The following is a 22,685-nucleotide window of genomic DNA, read 5'->3' as shown; positions in this document are numbered from 1 at the left end:
TTCGAGAAGAAGACCCCAGCCAAGAAAGCCTTCTTGATCAAAGAGCTTATCAATGTGAAGTACAATGATGGTTTAAGTGTAGCAGAACACTTGAACAATTTCCAAAATATCATCAACCAGTTGGCTACTATGAAAATGACGATTGAGGACGAGCTGTAAGTGCTATTGCTACTTGGATACTTGCCAGACAATTGGGAGACCTTTGTGGTGAGTATAAGTAACTCTGCTTCTAATAGTGTTCTTACCCTTGATAATGTTAAAAATAACATGCTCAATGAAGAAACAAGGAGAAAGACTTCTGGCACAGATAACAGCCAAGTATTTGTCACAGAGAACCGCAGAAAAAGCAAGAGTAGAGAGCCTAGAGGTTATGGAAGGAGTCCTAGCCGATCCAAGTCAAGGTTCAGGGGTGCATGCCACCATTGTGGCAAAGAAGGCCATATGAAGAAAAATTGTCGAGTTTGGAAGAGAGAGCAAATGGAAAGAGACAATCAGAAGAAAGATGATACTGGTAATACCACTGCTATCATATTTGGTGATGTACCAGAAATATTATCTGTTGGTGAATGTCTGCATATGGGCAACTCTGACAGAGACATTAAATGGATCTTTGACAATGGAGCTTCCTTCCATGCTACGTCCAAATGGGAGTTCTTCAATACATACAAAGAAAGTGACTTTGGCATAGTGAAGATGGGGAATGAAAGCTATTCCAAAATTCTTGGAATTGGTGATATCTGCCTAAGAACTAATCTTGGCTGCCAATTGATGTTGAAAGATGTGAGACATATTCCTGATATACGTCTCAATCTGATATCCATCGGTACCCTTGATCGACAAGGATATTATCACCATATGGGCGAAGGAAAATTGAAGCTTACTAAAGGCTTAATGGTGATAGCAAGAGCACGACTTTGTTGTACGTTGTACCGGTCAAATGCCAAGGTTTTGAAAGGTAAGTTGAATGCTGTGGAGGACTCATCTCTAGACTTATGGCATAAGAGGCTAGGCCACATGAGTGAGAAAGGCCTACAAGTTTTGGCAAAGAAGTCTCACATTCCCTTTGCCAAAGGTACGTCATTAAACTCTTGTGAGCATTGTTTATTCGAAAAACAAAGAAGAATTAGTTTTTCTGTTCCATCTACAAAGAAAGGAAATTTGTTAGATCTTGTTTATTCAGATGTGTGTGGTCCTATGGAAGTCAAGTCACTTGGAAGAAATAAATATTTTGTTACTTATATTGATGATGCTTCACGAAAGGTCTGGGTGTATTTGTTGAAATCCAAAGACCAGGTGTTTCAGACATTCCAGGAGTTCCATGCCATGTTGGAGAGGGAAACTGGGAAACCTCTTAAGTGCCTTCGTAGCGACAACGACAGCGAGTACACATCTCACCAGTTTAGAGAGTATTGTGTGAAACATGGCATACGTCATGAGAAGATAGTTCCTAGAACTCCACAATATAACAGTGTTGCTGAAGAATGAACCGAACCATCATGGAGAAAGTCAGATGTATGCTGAAGACTGCAAAGTTATCTAAGCAGTTCTGGGGTGAAGCTGTAAGGACAACTTGTTATTTGATCAACCGATCTCCATTAGTACCATTAGGTCTTGATGTTCCGGAGAGAGTATGGACTGGTAATGATGTGTCTTATTCTTATCTGAAGGTGTTTGGTTGCAAAGCCTTTGTGCATGTGCCCAAAGAGTAGAGATCGAAGTTAGACTACAAAGCTACACCGTGCATCTTTCTTGGTTATGGCGGTGAAGATTTTGGTTATAGATTATGGGACCCATACCAGAAGAAGTTTATCCGAAGTAGAGACGTGGTCTTTTATAAAGATCAAACAATTGGGGATTTGGATAAATAGGCACAACCAGATGGCGTAGTCAGAGGAGTTGATCCATTAGCTTCAGATGAAGAAAGTCACGATGACATCCCTGAAGCAGCTGCCAATGAAGTGCTTGCAGAACTAGATAATGCTGATCAGGGGGAGCCTGATCAAGATGAACCAGACTATGGAATTGCTGATCAGGGGGAGCCTGAAGAGCAGATTCAAGAGGAACCTAATCAGGGAGAGCCTCCAGTTCCGTAAGAGAATGAAAACCAGGTCAGAAGATCCAGCAGAAGTCGAAGACCGTCTACCAAGTATTCTTTATCAGAGTATATCATGTTGACTAATTATGGAGAGCCCGAAACTTATGAGGAGGCCAGAGTTCATAACGACAGTGATAAATGGATGAAGGCAATGAAGTCAGAGATGGATTCCTTATTAAAGAATGATACCTATGAGCTGGTGGAGCTTCCAAAGGGCAGAAAAGCGTTGAAAAACAAATGGGTGTTCAAATTGAAAAGGGACGACAACATGACAAGGTACAAGGCTCATTTGGTTGTCAAAGGTTTTGGTCAAAAGAAATGAGTTAACTTTGATGAGATTTTCTCACCGGTGGTGAAGATGACTTCCATTTGAGTTATCCTTGGTATGACAGCAATCATGGATCTTGAGCTCGAGCAGTTAGACGTTAAAACTGCATTTCTCCACGGCAACTTAGAAGATGAGATATACATGGAGCAACCCAAATGCTTTGAAGTCAAAGGTAATGAAAATTTGGTATGCAAGCTCAAGAAAAGCTTATATGGTTTTAAGCAGGCTCCGAGATAGTGGAATAAGAAGTTCAACTCATTCATGGTGAGTAATGGGTACAAGAGAACTCATGCTGACTCTTGTGTCTATATCAAACAATTTTCTAGAGGTAAATTCATCATTTTATTGCTTTATGTTGATGACATGTTAATTGTCGGTCAAGATGCTTCTATGATTAAAAAGCTCAAAGAAGAGTTATCTAAGTTATTTGACATGAAGGACTTAGGGCCAGCCAAGCAGATTTTGGGCATGGAGATAATTTGTGACAGAAAATCCAAGAAGTTGTGGCTGTCACAAGAAAAGTATGTTGAATGAGTGCTTGAAAGGTTCAACATGAAAGCAGCCAAATCGGTAAGCTCACCTTTAGCCAATCATATCAAGTTGAGCAAAGAGTCGTGTCCAAAAACATATGAAGAAGTATCATGTATGCAATGGTGTGTACACGGCCAGATATTGCTCATGCAGTAGGTGTGGTGAGCAAGTTTCTCTCTAATCCAGGGAAAGACCATTGGGAAGCTGTTAAGTGGATTCTCAGATATTTGAAGGGGACTTTTAAGATGTGCTTGTGCTTTGGTGGTTCCAAACCAATCTTGGAAGGATTTACAGATGCTGACATGGGAAGTGACCTGGATGGTAGAAAATCTACGTCTGGGTACTTGTTTACTTTTGCAGGGGGAGCCGTGTCTTGGCAATCCAAGTTGCAAAAGTGTGTTGCTTTTTCCACAACCGAGGCTGAATACATAGCCGCTACAGAAGCATGCAAGGAGTTATTGTGGCTGAAGCAGTTTCTACAAGAGTTGGGTTTGAAGCAAAGTGATTATGGCGTTTATTGTGATAGTCAGAGTGCTCTGGATTTGAGCAAGAACACTACATATCATTCACGCACTAAGCACATTGATATTCGTTATCACTGGATTAGAGACGCTATCGATAATAATTCTTCTGCATTAAGGCTGCTGGGATGGATTCCAGGTAACTTGAAGTCATGATCGGAATTCCTCCCCCATGGACTGGAGGGGGAGATTGTTGGTATATATGGTCCAGCCCATGATCAATGTTCTAGATTATTCTAGTAAGCAAGTGAGGTGGCTGGAGCATGCTAGACAATTCTAGCATGTTATTAAGTTGATGGAAGAAGCTAGAGAGTACTAGCTTCCTTGGTTGCAAATGGAAAGATCTAGAAGCTACAATTTTTGTGGCTAGTCTAGAACTCTCCATGCTAGAGGTTTGAAGAATACACTAGAAATTAGTAGAATGCCAAACCCTCACCTATAAAAATGGGTGTGATGTTGTAGTGAAGTAACCAATTAAGAACCAAGTGTGAGTAGCAAAGGATCAAGTCCAAAGCTAGAGTTCCACTCCAAGAGTGAGAGTGACAGTGTTCCACTACATATTGTGAGTGAAGTTTAGAGTGATAGAAAGTGTGTGTCATACTTTCTTGTATCCATCAAGCCTTGTCTTTGGCTTGGTAAGACTACTCTTGTTGTACTCATCTTTTTCATATAGTGAAGATTGATCCTTGTTTTGTGGACGTAGGCATAAATTGCCGAACCACATAAATTCTTGGTGTCAATTTTCTACTTTACCTTGAGCATTCTCTATCTTGTAGTACCGACATTCCTAACACGTGGTTCACCCAGATTGGCTACGTCCACGGAGTAGAGGAGTTCTCATTAATTGTGAAGGGTTTACATAAGTACATAGGTTCAAGCTCTCCTTTAGTGAGTACAATTGAATGATTTAGTACAAATGACATTAGGAAATATTGTGAGAGAATGATCTCTATTTATAGAAGAGAGTTTCTAGTTTCATTCTGACATTGACATGTGTCGTGTTGTGATTGGCTTTTGATGTTAGCACGTGTCGCGCTATGATTGGCTTCTGATGTCGACACATGTCGCGTTGTGATTGGCCTCTTGGTTGGAGGGAAACTTTTCTGGGTCCTTGACGGTATAACGTTGATTGGTGCTCAGTAGTTTCAGAATTGGTCAAGTATGGTACAAACAGTGCTCCCCTAAGTTCCCGAGTGAGGGAAGCTCCTCGGTTGGGGATGTAACGCCCTGCCCTGAATTAATTCTTTAATTCCAAAAATAATATTATTATTATTGATAGGCCCAAACTAAAATCCACTTTATTTAGCAAATTTTAAATCACAAATCTTTATTTAAATAACTCCTTCACCTACGAAACCATCAATATTAATAAATATTAAAAACGTATAGTTACCTTACCAAATTTATGTACTGAAATTTATTTCCTATACTTTATAAATATTTCCATTTTCTTCCAATTGACCAATGCTCTCAAAATAAGAACAATTTTCAATTAAAGTGAAATTCTCGATTATTTAAGGCTACATCTAACACTGTTAGATTGCCTACGTACCCTTGAGCGGGATCAAGCCTCTCTTAGTTCACATATCCCAAAATTAAACAAAATCTGAATATATTTCGTTAATCCAACATATACCAAAATCGTATTAATATTCAAACCACAACAATTTGATAAAAAAAACATAATTAAGATAACGACATTTCCATAAAGAACAATTGTTGGCTCCCTGGCCGTGCGCCGCCGCAGATGGCGGTCGACCGCCTCGACTCGCCGAAAAATTCAATTATTTCTAAAAATTCTCAAAAAATACAGAAATGAAGATCTCAATGATTAGAGCAACTTTTATACCTGAGACCAAGGCTAATTTGGCTGGGAAACACCTCAAAATGGCCACGAATCGTCGGAAACTCTTATTTTTGGGTGTTCTTGATTCATCTCCAAAACAACTCCGACGGCCCAACCAATGAATGAGCTTTGTTCCAGACCTCAAGGGGAGTCTAATGGTGGTACTAATTTGATGGAATCGTTTCAGAATTGGGGAAACAAAGGCACGGGTTCATCGCACCCATCGGTGCGGTTTTACCAAATTAAAGGCCAAATTACAGGGTTTTTGGGATGTAATAGGAAGATCGAATGATTGGGTTTGAAGTAAGGATCAATTTGGCACCCTTCCCGTCGTTTAAGGTGACCGAAATCAAAAGATTCGACTGGGTCGGGTAGTAAGTATAACCGGGTTGAAGGATCCGGTGCACTTCCTTCCTCTCATTTCCCCTCCTTTCTCTCTTCTCTCATTAGTCACTCTCTCATTACCCCTTTTCTGATTCGCTCCTCTCTCCCTCATTTCTCTCCTTTATCTTCCATCTCCACCGCCTAACTTTTCTTACTTTTAATCTGGGCCACACATGTGGCCTTTCGGTTTTGGCTCCAAAAATCTGGAGCATTCTAGAATTGATAAATTTACAATTTTATCCCCGACTTTAAACGTTAATAACTTCTTCGTTCTAACTCCGTTTCACGAACGGTTTGCACCTACACGTTCGTGAGGTCGAGCTCTATTCAAAAATATAAATTTTGACCTCAAAAGGTCTATGTATTTTAAATAATTAAGGTCCAAACTTTAAACCTCGTAACTAGTTTAATTTAAAACTAAACTTACACAAATTATTATAAATTCTTGAAAAATCATATAAAAGCTCAATAATACAAATACGTTGATTATTATAATTTCCGGAAACAAAACTTTAAAATTTCTCGATTAAATTCTTCATAATCATAAATCGATTTATTTTCGATTTTCTCCACATATGCATAATTATGAATATATAATTCATATATTTAAATTTTCAGGGTATTACAGGGGACTTGCAAGATCCAAGCTATTGAGTAATCACGAAACTTCTAACTACCGAAGTGTGGTATCATTTTCACTTGCCTTATCTGTCTCATATGTAGATGTGGCATCTTCTTTGGAAGTACTTTTCCTCCATCCAGGGGTGGTATCTTTAACCGATGAAGATGCACAAGGTAATGTATCAATTTCACTTGAAGCTAACTTGTAGTTTCGGGCTTGGTCAAGTGCGATACAAACCCTATAGTAGGAGTTCCCCAAGTCGCCGAGCTAGGAGATTTGCCGAATAAGGTAACAGACAAGGTAAGCAATTAGATTTCCAAGCAAGCAACCTGGATTGGAGGCTTCGGCTTCCGGTTGATTGTTCTCATTCTCCTTGTGTCATAAACAGCAACAAGGATAAGGAGAAGCAAATGGAGAAGAGATGATATGAGCTACTTTTGCTTTTGAATAAGTAACTTTCCACAGGCTTATTCTTGAACTAGGCTGTAGGTTTTCTGGTTTCCTCCAGAGTATAAGGCCGACTCAAGAATTTGAGGGTCAAAACAAATCTATCAAATCTAGAGTACGTTCGACCCTGATGATATGAGATACTTTTGCTGTTGACAAAGTAGTGGATGTATCGGCACGTGTTCTGTTACGCTTGTCTCCACATGCTTCCTTGTATCCTTCTCAGTTGCCCTATCTGTTCCTCAGACAGATGTGGTATCTTCTCTGGAAGCATAAGATGTTGAAGATAAGTACTCGAGAGTAATGCCAGGTAAGTAATCAGGCAAGAGGTTCCAAGCAGTCAGTTCCTGACTGGAAGCTTGATTCCAAGTGCTGACTGATTGCTCTCTTTCTTATTGTCTTGCAAGTAAGAATAAGGCCAAAGGAAAAGACAGGGAAAAAGCATGATATGGGATACTCTTGCTTTTAACCCTGATGATATGAGATACTCTTGCTCTGGTGTGGCTTATTTGCAGAGGTATTATCGGGAGGAAAATAAGCTGAGTATTTCGAGAGACTCTGCTGAGAGTGCCCTCTCAGATATGAAGAAAAGTTGAGCATTTATTTATTTATTTACAGGTCTGCCTGGCTGTGGAGGATGGAAGTCGACATATATAGGAGTTTCCCTAACAACAAGTAGTAGTGCTATTCTTTTACCCTTTTTGGTCATAGCAATGTAGTGGGAGCTGCAAGCTTCATGTGTTTTAACTTTGTCAGAGCACTTTGAAAAAGTGGTATATGGTATCTGGTATCTGGAAAGCTGATGTTGCGTGTGAAGATTGCAGACAAGTTTTATCCAGGGAAATCTGGCTCTTGAAGTTCGGAAAACGGTGCTTATTCGGTTTTCGAACAAGCAATCCTGTCGGGGATCTAGCTCTCGAGTTTCAGAGAACGGTGCCTCTTCGATTTTTGAGAAAGCAATCATGTTGGGAGTCTGACTCTTGAGATTCGGAGAGCAGTGTCTCTTCGATTTTTGAGAAAGTAATCCTGTTGGGAGTCTGGCTTTCGAGATTCGGAGGGCGGTGCCTCTTCGAGTTTTGAGCACGTAATCCTGTTGAGAGTCTGGCTCTCGAGATTCGGAGAGCGGTACCTCTTCGATTTTTGAGAAAGCAATCATGTTGGGAGTCTGGCTCTTGAGATTCGGAGAGCGGTGCCTCTTCGATTTTTGAGAAAGCAATCCTGTTGGGAGTCTGACTCTTGAGATTCGGAGAGCAGTGTCTCTTTGATTTTTGAGAAAGTAATCCTGTTGGGAGTCTGGCTTTCGAGATTCGGAGGGCGGTGCCTCTTCTATTTTTGAGCAAGCAATCTTGTTGGGAATGTTTTCTCGAATGTGAGTAAATGTTGGGCATTTTTGCTAGTCTGCCTTACCACGGAGTACGGAGGTTGACACACATTAGGACTTTCTAGTTATCAAGCAGTGGTGCTATTTATACCGATGACTATTGTCGACACTCTCTAAATGTGAAAGTCATTGTAATTCTTTAATTTAAAAAAAAAATTAAAGAGAGTGCAGAATGATCTTTTTGGGATTTATGTTTATAAGTAAATGGTGAATTGCTAAGTTAGTTTCTGAATTGTCCCTTAAGTAAAAATTAGTTTTTTAAACTTTTTTTTTATAGAAAATCCAGTCAATTGAATTATAAAACCTGTCAATTACATTCATAATATTATATTCGAAGCTATTGTATGTCAATTTAAGTCATGTTAATTGCATATGATACACATTGGAGGGTAGATTGGTAGTTTTCATAAATAAATTATGTGAAATCCCGTCCTCGGATATCACTATTTAAAATTACATATTTTGTATTCTTAGTTTCGACGCATTTGTATTTGCGGTGTGTAATTTTTTTTTTCAATAAGTAACAGGATGAAATTGCCCTTATTGTATTAAACGGGATTCTTCGTGAACGTATTTGATTCTTTCATGATTTTTTTAGATTTCTTTACATATTCGGATAGTATGTCTCCATACGGACGCGTGGGCGTAAATAAAATCTAATTTGGAGTTATAACGAAAAAGTTATAAACGAACGAAGTTGAGGGCAAAATGGCCATTTGACCATAAATCTAGAAGGCTTATCAAATATGATGTGCCACGTGTGTGGCTGTGATTGGAGAAGTAAGAGAGAAGGGAGAGAAAGAAGGGGATGATGCCCAATCAGAAAAGAAAGAAAGGAATGGAAGGGAGAGAGAGAAGCATGGGATTCCTCAACCTGTTTCCTTTTGCGACTTGACCCGGCGGGAACCATGGAATCCGATGTTTTCTTCTGCCAAAATTTGGCGAATTACACCGAGACAGCACTTGGGAAATAGTCCATGACCCTTCCTTTACTAATTTCATCCCAAAGTCGATAAAATTGGGCTCAGATTCATGAAGAACCGCACTGGTGGGTATGGTGGTTCCACGACGGTGATCCGTCAATCTCGAAGTTAAGTCCATTGATTACCACCACCAATCCACTTCCCCTAACCTTAGGAACAAAGCCCAAGCAGTGGTTGAGGCGTTGAAGTTCGTTTAAAGGTCGAATCGAGAACATCCATTTCTAGGGTTTCGATGGATCATGGGTAATTTTAGGTATTTCATGGCCGAATTAGATTTTGGCCCGGGTATGAAAGTTTTTCCCCTTGTTGTGCTCTACATTCTTACAAAATTTGGTAATTTTGGGAGTTAGGTGAACTTTCTGGCGAGTCGAGGTGGTCGGTTGCCACATGCGGTGGCGCGTGGCTTGAGGACCCACTTGACCCTTCTAGGCTAAATTTGATACCCTGATTCCACATGTGACATCCGATGGATGAAATCCCATCGTTCGAACATAGTTTCGTTAAGGTTCGCCTCTTGTTCATTATAACCATCGACAATCTGACCGTTGGATCGTCACCAAACTTTAATGCATTATAGCAAGTAATATTTAAGGACATTAGAAATTGACAGATTGGGAAGCCGATGTATGGAATTTTTAAGTTTGTAAAACCAAACGTTGACCGTCACTTAATTTTAGCGATTGGCGGAGATTCGACCGTTGGATCATTTCAAAAAATTTAGGATATTGTTCTAGAAGACTAATGAGACTCTTGGGAAATTACGGATCGGTAGTCCGTTGGCAGATATTCCGGATCAAATTATGTAGGGTTGTGGACCCCACTGTTAATTGAGAGGTGACTTTTGGTCAACATGTCTCGAATTGTTTTAAATACTAAAATTAGTACTACTAGAGACTAAGTGAAGTCTAGTGGGTCTACATTGGTTAGTGAGTGACTTTAAGATATGTGACATGATTCTTACCCTGATTTCGTATTTAGTATCCTTTGTCGATATGACTTGGTTTTGATAAATGTAATTTCTATTAAAATGTGATTGTTAAATGTTTAGCCATTGATCTATCATTATGAAATGTGATTTGACTTGTGTATTAGAAATGTTTGTGAAATGTGATTTGAAATGCATGTTGAATTGTTTATGAAATGTGAAGGCTAGAAGTGGATTGTTAACCCATTGTGATGGGGATTTGTTGCTTAGATATTGTTTCATTTCTCGCTTCGTTGACCCGTTCTAAATTTAGTATTTGTGCTTGTTTCATTTCATTAAGCCTTTATGAATTGAGTAACTTGATTCATGTCTTGTTTCTTCGAGCCGTTGTTATGTTCATTGGACTTCTGCTCAGTTCCATTGAGTTATCCAGAACTGGGTTTTGCTGAGGTTCTGTTGAGTGGTCCGGTTCCCTGCTCCTTAGGATTTCGTTGAGTGGTTCGGAATCCCTCGTGCTCCGTGATTTCGTTGAGTGATCCAGAATCGTATCCTGCCTTGGATTTCGTTCAGTGGTTCGATATCCATTGTACTCTGTAATTCCGTTGAGTGGTCTAGAATCGTATCCACTAGGTTTCTGTTGAGAAGTCCGGAATCCCTTCTACTCCGTGATTCCGTGGAGTGGTTCGGAATTGTATCCTGGTTTGGATTATGTTGAGTGGTTGGAAATTCCGCTTGGAATTTTGGTTCTATTTAGTGGTCCGAAACTCAATGTTGTTGGATTTCGTTGAGTGGTTGAAATCACATTCTTTAGAGATGTAGGTTTCGGCCGAACTGTGTCACTCTAGCCCTGCATTGTATGTGTTATTCATTGATGTGATTGTTGAATGGTGTTAGAAAGCATATGTGTTTGTGAATGGCATGATAACAACTCTTGTTTAGCTTATGGTTGATGTGTAGTGTGGTACTTTATGTTTTGTGCTAGAAAGTGTTTTACGGAAAGTTCAGAGCTTAACAAATGGTGAACTACGAATAACTTGATCCCTATTTAAGGTACGTAGGTAGTCTAACAATGAGGTTAGATGCAGCAATAAGGTATGTTTGTACTATACTTAGGGTCTCTGTATTTAGATCTCGTATAAATACTTGGAGGGACTCAAATGTAATTATGTAATAAAGGAATGGGTAAATATGTAATAAGTGAGAAGCCCTTATTCTATAAAAGGACTTATCACTCTCTTCATTAAGGGAGGCTAATTCCTAGTCCATGAGAGAAGCCCCTTCACCCTCTCAAAGCTCTCATATTCAGAGCAAGCCCTCTCACCCTCTCAAAGCCTCACTCTCACATTACAGAGGCTCTCTCCCTCACAATCATCTCAGAGAAATACAATATCAGTGTGGACGTAGCCCAAACATTGGGGTGAACCACGATACATCTTGTGTTTTTTACTTTCTTGAAGATTCATGATCAGATTTACGTTGTTCCAAGACCCCTTCGGTTTTGTGCATTAACATTTGGCGCCGTCTATGGGAAACGATACGAAAAGTTGTGTCGGTTCTTTTTCATTTTTTCACCTCCACCGTGAATCTGCAAAATCCGTTTCAAATCTCCAAACACCAATCAATACAACTTAAGAAAACCTCAACTCATCGTTGTTTATTTCACAATGAGCTTCTTTGCTACTTCAATCTCTACCGTCCATCACAACATCATCACGGGCCAGAAAAAGAAAACCTAACTGAGAAATAAGGAGATACAAGGAAGATGAGGAGGGAGAAGAAAATCCAAGTCGAACCAAAGCTAGAGAGAGAAAGACTTTTTTTTGCTTGTGGATCTGGCTGAATATTGAAGACACTGCCAACCAAGGAAGCCTTACTATGTTTAGTTGATTCGTCAGGACCTGGAGCTTGATTCTTGGTGAAAAGCATATCTCTTGAATCTTTTAACTCTGGTTCTTAAACATTTTGAAAAAAGGTCATAAAAGAACTTTTGGTGAACTTAACCAAATCATCAATAGCTTGAACTTGATAACTGGCCACATGAATGTGCACCAGTAGCAGAAATAGTGGCAGGTGGCACCAGTAGCGAAACAGTGGCACCAGCTTCCAACGCTGATGGTTCCGACTAAGGACAGAGATGGCCACCTCGCTCTGAACGAGCTCCACCCTACTGTCACCAGTATTGGCCTTGCTCTTGGCTTGCCGGCTCAGGGTTTATCCCCCGACTTCGATCCACACCGTATGGACATGGGCGTGACGCCAGCCGTCCATAGTTCAGGTCTTTCTGGCCATCGTTTCGGGCATGACGACGCTGTTTCTGCTCTGATTCATCTTCTATGATCATGACAATCTCTTCGTTGCCGCTGAGGTTGTGCACTCGATCGGAATCTTCGTTCTTATCCATAAGCTCGTGGGGGACTCCCCCAAGCACATTTGTCAGTGCTAACTGAAACGCCTGACCCGAAATCCAAGCTCGTGGGCCAGGTGCAGGGGATGTAAGGGTTATCCGGACATCAAGAGTTTGGGTTTACCTACTGATCAAAATCCCCAATCGATCCTAAAAATCGAAGAACCGATTGTTCGGAGCTGCTGGGTTTCTCTCGGACCTTTCTTCTTCCCTATTTTCTGGGAAAATGTCAGAAATTGGAAGAAAAATGAGGGAGCAAGGAAGAGAGAAAAGATGTATGTTGCTCTTACAAGCTCGATCAGTGGCGCCAAATGTTCGATTGGGCCTGAGATGAAGAAAAAGATGACGTTGAGGGGGTTCACGTGTTAGTCTCAAGCAGCAACTGCGGTGTGCATGTCTGATGCTCGCTCAGTTATCGTGCCATCGCAGACTATTAGCGGAGGCGGGTTACGATTCACAATGAATTTTGGGTTACAAAGTGACAGAATGGACACAATTTGGTTGGTCATTTTCTGGTCATTTCTCTATTTTCCCGATCTTTGAACTCGGCAAGTCGAACTCGGAGCCGCACATCGCAGCTGCTTTTGACATGATCCGACCAGATCCGATGGCATAGCTGAGTCGATTCAAACAACTTGGACGAATTATGAAGCGGAGACACTGAGTTAAGCCGGCAAGTTTTACACTTAGAACTCCATATTTATACAGTTGAATGATAATCATGTGCTATAGGTCATCTTTTCAGGAAATGAAAAGAAAAGGCAAGGGATGTCTGGAGAAAGCAAAAGAAAAAGCAAAAGAAAAAGAAAAAGAAAAGGGAGACCACCAGTAAAGCTACAGGAAATGAAACAAAAGCAGAAAAAAGAAAGTAAAAGCAAAAGAAAGCAGAAAAGGAAAAGCCGAAAAGAAGATGCTCCACTATTCCACGATTCCACTATCCCACGGGATAACTTGATTAAAGATAAGAAGATGCCCACCAAGGTTCCCCGTCTCCACTTTCTGTTGGACCAGAAGATGCCCATCAACATGCTGAAAACATGTAATTTATTTTTCTTATCTTTCGGAGACAATCTGTATAACCCCATCAGAGGGTAATAAAAAAAATAAAAAAAGGGCAAACCCAAAATAATGGGCTGGAATGTTATGTAGAGGGTAAAGGCCCATATGCCCAAAAGAGCCAGGCTCTATGGGTCCAAAATTATTCGGCATCCTGCCGCTATTATCACTAACCAGGTGATCAAAAGTACGCCTAGTATTCCAAAATTATTCGGCAGCCTGCCACTATTATCACTAACCAGGTGATCAAAAGTACGCCTAGTACTCCAAAATTATTCTGCATCCTGCCGCTATTATTACCAACCATGTGATCAAAAGTACGCCCAATACTCCAAAATTATTCGACAGCCTGTCGCTATTATCACCAACCAGGTGATCAAAAGTACGTTCAGTACTCCAAAATTATACATGAGCATCACTCATGTCAATCATACATAAACATTCATGACCATCATTCATGTCAACATTCATGAGCATCACTCATGTCAACATTCATGAGTATCACTCATGTCAACATCCATGAGCATCACTCATTTCAATCAACATAAACATTCATGAGCATCACTCATGTCAATCAGCTTCGAAAACTTCATTTACAGAGCTCCAGCTTCGAGAGCTCTAGCTTTAAAAGCTTCATTTACAAAGCTCCAGCTTCAAAAGCTTCACTTGCAAAGCTTCACCTACAAAGCCTCAGTGTAGGGTATACAAATACCACATCCAAACAACCGCCACTTCGGCCCATACATGGATTCAATTTGAAGTTTTCATCCAACATACTTTATTGACTGAAAACTTGGAGGACTACATTATGTACCATATATTGGGCCTCATGAAAAAAAACTTAGAGGACTTAGCCCATTATTTATGTATTGAGGAGCGATCCCTTATTCTATAAAAGGGACTCCTTCACTTTCATTAGAAAGCACCCATTATTCATGTACTGAGGAGCGAGCCCTTATTTTATAAAAGGGACTCCTTCACCTTCATTAGAGAGCATCGCCGCCAGTTGAGCAACTGCTTTACTGCGAACATCATTCATAACCCATTATTTATGTATTAATGATCGAACCCTTATTCTATAAAAGGGACTCCCGCACTTTCATTAGAGAGCACCCATTATTCATGTACTGAGGAGCAAACCCTTATTTTATAAAAGGGACTCCTTCACCTTCATTAGAGAGCATCGCCGCCAGCTGAGCAACCGCCTCGCCGCGAACATTACTTCTAACCCAGTATTCATGTATTGAGGAACGAGCCCTTATTTTATAAAAGGGACTCACTCACCTTCATTAGAGAACATCGCCGCCAGCTAAGCAACCGCCTCGCCGTGTGCATCACTCTTAACCCATCACTTATGTATTGAGGAGCGAGCCTTTATTCTATAAAAATGACTCCCTCACTTTCAACGCCATAAGCCGAGCCAACCAAGGCAACATAAGCCACAAGCCGAGCAACCCCGCAATATGTGCTACTTCTAGTTGAGCATCATTTCACTTTGAACACCGCCTCATATCAAGTATCAGTTCAAGACGACATCTAGTTACTTCGGCCCACACATGGACTGAATTTCAAGTTTCCAGCCAAAAGACTATCTTGACTGAAGACTTGGGGGACTACTGTTTGTACCATACTTAGGGCATCCGTATTTAGATCTCGTATAAATACTCAGGGGGACTCAAATGTAATTATGTAATAAAGGAAGGAACAAATATGTAATAAGTGAGGATCCCTTATTCTATAAAAGGACTCCTCACTCTCCTCATTAAGGGAGGCCAATTCCTAGGCCATGAGAGAAGCCCCTTCACCCTCTCAAAGCTCATATTCAGAGCAAGCCCTCTCACCCTTTCAAAGCCTCTCTCTCACATTACAGAGGCTCTCTCCCTCACAATCATCTTGGAGAAATACAATATAAGTGTGGACGTAGCCCAATCATTGGGGTGAACCACGATACATCTTGTGTTCTTTACTTTCTTGTAGATTCACGGCCGGATTTACGTTGTTTCAAGACCCTTCCGGTTTTGTGCATCAACAAAGTATATGAAAAATTACTACGCAATCCGAATCTTGAGTTGTGCTTTGTCCATATCCCGGATGCAGGGTATGTTAGATATACGAGTACTTGGTGATGTCACATGTCGATCCTGGACGTATGTCGGGATCGGGACGTGACAAATTAGATGTTAGATTCGTAACGTATATGAAATGTTAAGGGCTTATAAGTGAGAAAATGACGGTATTACACTCTAAGTATGTCAAATAACTTAAGTTAATGAAAAATTGAATAAAATAATTTTAAATATAATAGTAAGAATGAAGTTAGCAATTTTTAATGAATTTAAAGACTATTCTATCGAAAAAATATTTCCGCGACCTAATTTTCACTAAAATGATAGTTCAATGACTAATTCGGCACTTCACCCATATGTAAAATAATCTTTTCGAAGTGCCAATAACATTTTACGACAATCCAGCACTAGATCGTGATGAATAAACAATAATTGAAAGATTTAGCATCAACCATAAAAGGTAAAAGCCGGCGGGAGTTTCGTCTAGCGAAACAATTCACTCCGTACACTTTAGATTTTTTAGATTAGAATTAGGCATTTCGTTCTGCATAAATTGAAACAAAGAGATCGGTTGTATTGAAGGACATTTCGTTCTGGATACAATGATATCCTAACAAATCTGGTTTTACGTATTCCGGCAAATGATAAGTTACATCCAGGATTGTGTTGCAACGATTAGTAACATGGACATGTTCTGGCGTTTATCAACAAAAACATAAAATCTGCAAACAAACCGTTCATATCAAATCACTTACAGAATACTGAATTCATCAAGAACAAGATGCATATCCAATGCAATTAGAGAAACATTCCAACATAAAGGTTGCAAGGTTTATATCAATACTTGCTCCAGTAACAAGGATCGCTAATGCAGTATTCAAGGATAGTCGAAAATGATAACACAGCGTTATGCAGCACGAAACACAAAGTCTGAAGCAGCCAAAGACACCGTTGTGCAGACAAGATGAAATCTACAAATTCCCCACTACTCAAATGCCTAAAATCATAAAAGGAGTTGTTTGTAACACCCACCCCTTGATTCAGTGTCGAATATGTAATATTTCTCATGCACCCAACTACAAGACATGATCCAATTCTAAGCATCAGAGTACTTTCTCATAGTACCAAAGGGTTATCGCTATGCAAGTGCGATTCCAGATTGCACTTCAGAAAAGTTCACTGTATACACTAAACATAACATAGAAAAACAAAGCATAAGCTGAATCAGCGATTCAATATTCGTCCCTCCTAAATAAAACAAACTACAACCCGACATTCGAGAACAAATCAGTTCAAAATCATTTGAATATCAACACCCAAAATTCGTTGAATACAAATTTGCGCATCAAAGGACAAAAGTAGCAGCTATAACATTTCCATGACAGAGAAATTGATCACTGATAATCCGTCAATGAAACTTAAAAGGGTAGACACATGAGCACTTAAAACAATGCTTCATATGAAGTGCAAAAGATAATGTTAACCACCAAAATTAACTAAACATTCATAACATAACACTCCCATGGTAAGGTCCAGAACGCTGCCCTAACAAATTACATACTCAAAACACTAAAAAGGCAAAGGTTAAAACGAGGATAAACCATATTTCAACCTTGAAATCAACCCCAAAAAGCTCTTCTGCAATTCCGAAATAAATGTAAATGCGATGAAAGCAAGAGCATCAGTCTCCCTTTCTTCTGAAGGAGCAACCTTCGGTGAGCCTGGCACGTCCTCCAGTAGGCTGGCACAACACCGTCTGGCAGTTACCGCACACCACAACTGTTTGTGAGTGACTGAACACGGTGGTTCTGCACAAATGATTTTCCTTTCGTTATACTTTCATTCAAATTTAAACCATATACAGAAAACATATATATAATCATCACAAAGTCAACGAGAAAATATCAAAATGAGCAGCATTACTTACATGCTGAAGCATCCTTGGCACTTAACATCCTGCCACATTAAAAACAATCAAAATCAACAATCTTTACCCAAAAAACCAACAATTATACGAACACGCAAACGTTGAAAAAACCTTCGTAATCAAATAATTACTAATAATTACCATGAAAAAAGAGTTGGGAGTCTGCACAAGCCTCTTGAGCTTGTGCTTCCTCTTCTCGAGCTCAGCTGGCGGGTGAAGCAAATCGATATCGTTCTGAAGCACCTGTTTACAACAAGCCATCAAAATCTACCACTAAGCGATCCATTTTCTCACAAATCCAATACATTTCCCAATTAATATCACAAAAACAGAACGACCCACGTAAAAAAATAACCCATTCAGTGGCATTCAAATATAATCTACACTTTAAACAGGCGATTTGCAAAAATGGGGATAAATCTGTGAGCCTAATGAAAATAACGACTCATATCAGAACAATTGGTTGATAAAATATGAAAAACAACAGATTTAAACGTTGGGTTCTAACCATGTTGATCAATGCAGATCGTTGCAAACCCAAAAAAACCAAAGAGCCGCAAGAAACCCCTGGAGAGCTGGAGTGCGAGAGAGGGAGCGACCGAGAAGATTTTAGGGTTCATAGGGCTATGAATATAAACGAGTGTCTGAGCGATGTGGGCCGTCGGATCCAACACAAACTTAGATCTCCGCCTTCACCCCAACACGGGGCATTATCGTCCTTTCATCATTATAACCAAGACGAAACGGCGTCGTTGTGGTTGTCGGCAAAGGAATTAGGGTTTCGGGGTTCGATTTAGCTCCTCCCTCCCTATATATAATGCGTTCTAGAGATGCTTCTGTGTTATCTTCCTCCTCCTGCGGCCGCTCTGGAGTGCACAATGTGCGGCTCAAATTCATCGTTTGTCGCCGCAGTTAGATGAATTTGACTGCCGGTAAACACATCTAACGGCAATCAATGGTGAGAGAACATGCACTCCTTTTCTCCCAATTATTGTATTTTTCGTTTTTTTTTTGTTCTTTCGAAATTTTGGTATTTATGTTTTACATTGAAGTGTTGGTGAGAGCAAATGATGAGAAACATTTGGAATTGAAAACTGATTGGCGAAAGCCATGAAGCTTCCAAAATTCGAGCTTTTTAAAACTGATGCTCCTTCAACTCCTCTCTCTCTCTCGTTTCTCTTACAATATTTAGCTTCTTTTATCGAGTTTGTTCTTAAATCTGATTAGGGTTTGTGTTTGATTGATTGAATCGGATTAGAGGTCCAAAATTGCCTATGAGAGATCCGAGCGAACTTAATTGTCATGGCGCTCGAGTTCCGTTGCGGGCATATAAAAACCCCAAAAAGTAAGGCCTGCCTTTGAGTGAGAAGGTGTTTGCATTCTTCTCTTGCGTTGAAGGAAGGTTTTATACATTATTTTTCGGTCATTTTTCCTTTTGACAAATGATTTAACGAGTAAAAACTTGGAAAAAAATAGAAAACTCCGGAGCATAAAAGAAAATTTCTTGGGCCGTTTCAAATGGGTTCTCGATTTTTGATACGAGATCTCAATTTCACCCGGCCAATATGTGATATTATTATATGGGGCAGTATCAAGGTTTTACATGTGTTTTTATTCACCTTGTAATTCAGGTTACTACCCTAAATTTGTATTTCTTTCGGATCGAGAATTTTACCCCTAAAAGTTTTAACCAGGAACAATATGTAAGTGTGAGGTGAAATTATTGGGAGTATTTTTGCTTAGTGTATACTCACCGAATTTTGAGATTCGTGTAATAGATAGGAACAAATTTTAAAATTCAAATTCATCTAATACAAAATGATGATGAGCAAAAGTGCACTTGAAATTATTAGGTGGGAATGTTATACTTTGATTCAAATTTCGCCTATTGTTATAATCCTTATACAGCTGGAATTCAATAACTTTAGAATAAATTTAAAAAATGAAATCGCGGTGCATCTCTGCAATTTTCTCAAGCACCCAACCGGCGGCAACCCGTAAGATGCTGAAAAAATACAGTCAGAGTTGGCAACCATCTAGATTATCTCATGGATTAGAATTTGCAATTTTCTCAAACACTTATGGCGTGTTTACATACCGGGGAAGGATATGGTGGAATGGGAATCATTCCCCATTCCTGATTATTCATCTGTTTACCAACTTAAGCGGAATGAACAGTTTCGTGGGTTCCACGTAAAATCAGGAATTCAATTCCTGATATTGTCGGAATTGGATTACCTAGAAGGAGGTAGTATTTGGATTTCGGGGAGAAGGCTCCATCCGGAATCAGATTTTTCTTCCCAAAATGCCCTGCACCTTCAGTACTCCTCTCCATCTTCTTGTTGTCCTCCGCCATCCTCTCCAGCAGCTCTTTGCTCATCCGCCACCTCCTCTCACTCCACCACCTCAAAATCCTCCACGTCCTCCTCCATAGGATTCAGCACAACAAAATCAACCCAAAAATGGCAAGCATACCCAAAGCAAAACTCAAATATTTAGAAAATCCGAACCCAATTGCCACCATTGATAATAACAGAAAATTCAGCAACAAAAGGAAATGGAAGTGACGGAGAAGAAAGCGGTACCAGAGAGGTCGAGGGAGAGGAGCGGGTTCAGGTGAGAGAGACCTGAGAAAGACCTGAAGTGGCGCTCGGGTTTGTGGAGTCCCGCACCGAGGCACAGGCTTCGACGCCCCTACATCGCCGAAGAAGAAGCGGCAGGAACGGCGAAAAAAAAGAAAAAAACTGTCTGCCAGGATGAGGATATGAGCCGTGGGTTCCAGAATGCCAATTTGGATGGGTTAGTAGATAAGCACAAGAATCCCATTAAAAAATCCAAAAATAAAAGCATAAAAGTTTTACTAAAAAATAAAAAATAATAATTGTTCTCTCTTCTAAAACAAAAAATGAAAAAATAAAAGATTTACTAAAAATAATTAACATATAAAATACATTAATTAAACTAGGGGTATTTTGGTAATCACAATAGTTTTCATTCCGATTCATGTGAATTAGTAAATAGTTTATATAGATCAATGTCATTCTTATTCCGATTCCAGACAGTTTTAGTAAACAACTTCAAAAGGAATCTGATTCTGATTCCACCTCAATTCAATTCATCTCAATCTGATTACGGATTAGTAAACGCGTCCTTAAACTTTGTATTGAAAAAGGCAGTTAATGGACTTGATTTAATTTGATATCGTTCCATTGTATTGTTGGTAAACCTTACCATGTGCTGATGCGGTACTACCTAATAATTTCTCATATGTTAGAGCTTTCGAAGTAAACAATCAATCCCTTGTTACAAATTAATTTGTGAAAGTTAATGTCACATATGAATTATTGTGATGTTAACGTGTCACTAAGTCTTTTGCAATCCTCATAAAAAATAGTAATGATTGGATTTGAACTCTTGATGACATGCTTACTTATGTGAAATGCTTGCACTTTAAAATTCAAAATTTGTAATCTTATAACACATAAAACTTGGAAAGATCAATTGGAGGATGAACTCTTGGACCTCTTAGAACCACAAATAACACATGTCATGTGTTATTACTTGCTTACAAATGATTGTATGTTTTGTTTGAGATACTGCTTCTATATGTTTTGGTCCATGAAATTCCCTTCAATAGTAAGGCAAGGCATTCCTATATCTAATGATTCATGGATACAACAAATGGATGGAGAACCATCTGTTAATCTTGGGCCTGTGGGCATTGCCCAATAACTTCGTTTCTCTAGCACACTGTTGGGCTCTCACTTTACCTATTTGTCCAACCTCCCCTTGTCACTCATTTTTTTGTTCACTCACCATTCTAAATTCATTTGCTTTTACACCTATAATAGGTAGAGTTATACATTTATTTTTATTTTTCACACATTTTTTTTTTTAATTTTCGACCGTCAGATCGAAGGAGTTGAAGGAGATCAATTGTAAAAAAACAAGAAGGGTGTGTGTTCGGCAGTCAGATCGAGGGACTTGAAGAAGATCAATGACAAAAAATTAATATGATATGATAGAGCAAAAAGGATGAACGAATTGACCATTTTGTCGGGAAAACGGTTTTTTAACCGACAAAAACTGTTCCGTCGGGCCAACTTTTGTAAAAAAAGCCCTATTTTCTGTTAGTGATAGCACATTACATAAAGTACTCATACATCCACTTTGCACAGCCACTACGACAATGTTTGAAAACAAAGAAGGCATGGCTCTATTTATAATAGAAAAGTCGGCTGCTAGATTTACAGACCAAGTAAACATATAGTAAAATATAAATATCCCCTATGTTAACTTTAAAACTATCCAAATGGGATAAATAAATCATGTTGAACACTAATGGAATTGCGCATGGCTAATGTATGTATTAGGGTTCGACACTTGGTATACAAGTGTCATCATGATATACATGAAAACAAAAGATTTTTAATATGTATTTTTGTTAGAATTCTAGAAATAAATGAGTGTATAATAAGGAGGAAAAGTCTATTTTGATTAACCCAACAATTCGGAATACAAATATTATCATGGAGTTGGATTTCAAAATTTGCGTAGATTTCATCAAATGTTTGATTCCTTAATATTTAGTAAACATCAGAGTATTCTGTAATCGAAATTCAATTTCGCTTTTTGATTCCAATTACCCTTACTTGAATGTGCCATTAGGACTGAATGTGACCCATAGTTCTTGGCTGAAGATGACCTAATGCGCACGAAACTATATGTTTCTTTTTCCGTGCCTATACTAGCTACTAGGCAAATATTGACTAATCTTCATGTATTTAATTGTTTGTGTTAAGAGCTTTAATAAGTTGTTCTCTCTCTCTCTCTCTCTCTCTCTCTTAAGTCTTTGAATTCTGTTCAGTTCTTGGTTTTTATTGTTCTGCAGAAACTTATGGCATTCCCTCAAATTTCCAAGTCATACAAGTTTTGGAACCCTACAATACTTCATAAACCCTCCACTAGCTAGCGTTAAATTGTGGTCCAACACGATTGGTCTTCTCCAACATAATGTATGGGATAATGGCCATTAATGGGACGGTGAGGAAGATGAACGGTGGAATGTGAAAGAAAAAGCATAAGTAAAAAAATAACAGAAGACAAAGGTTAAAAAAGGAAAATAATTTTTACGAGTAATTGCAGGTTGCATGGGAACTTTGAAACACG

The 22,685-nt window shown here is 39.3% G+C and overlaps 1 protein-coding gene, 2 long non-coding RNA genes and 1 other non-coding gene across 4 annotated transcripts; 2 read left to right on the top strand and 2 right to left on the bottom strand.

The window, feature by feature from the left end:
* Positions 1-16,940: 16,940 nt before the first annotated feature.
* LOC103452469 (small ribosomal subunit protein eS27y-like) lies at positions 16,941-18,213 on the bottom strand. Its single transcript, XM_008391953.4, has 4 exons — positions 18,025-18,213; positions 17,658-17,759; positions 17,517-17,545; positions 16,941-17,397 (listed from the first exon to the last, which is right to left on the bottom strand). The coding sequence occupies exons 1-4, from the start codon at positions 18,025-18,027 to the stop codon at positions 17,271-17,273; spliced, it is 261 nt and encodes an 86-aa protein (XP_008390175.1). The 5' UTR covers positions 18,028-18,213; the 3' UTR covers positions 16,941-17,270.
* A 129-nt stretch (positions 18,214-18,342) lies between these two features.
* On the top strand, positions 18,343-21,672 carry LOC103452468 (uncharacterized). The gene is made up of 2 exons (XR_531759.4): positions 18,343-18,474; positions 21,429-21,672. It is a non-coding gene; the product is annotated as an uncharacterized lncRNA (long non-coding RNA).
* LOC114820776 (small nucleolar RNA SNORD36) lies at positions 18,578-18,667 on the top strand. The gene has a single exon (XR_003768254.1). It is a non-coding gene; the product is annotated as a small nucleolar RNA SNORD36 (small nucleolar RNA).
* On the bottom strand, positions 19,451-20,297 carry LOC139190727 (uncharacterized). Its single transcript, XR_011575084.1, has 2 exons — positions 20,102-20,297; positions 19,451-19,942 (listed from the first exon to the last, which is right to left on the bottom strand). It is a non-coding gene; the product is annotated as an uncharacterized lncRNA (long non-coding RNA).
* Positions 21,673-22,685: the final 1,013 nt, after the last annotated feature.

This window comes from Malus domestica, chromosome 13, assembly GCF_042453785.1.
Source record: "Malus domestica chromosome 13, GDT2T_hap1".
Taxonomy (NCBI): domain Eukaryota; kingdom Viridiplantae; phylum Streptophyta; class Magnoliopsida; order Rosales; family Rosaceae; genus Malus; species Malus domestica.
The sequence above is the reverse complement of the archived record's forward strand: the minus strand, read 5'-3'. Positions and strand labels throughout refer to the sequence as shown.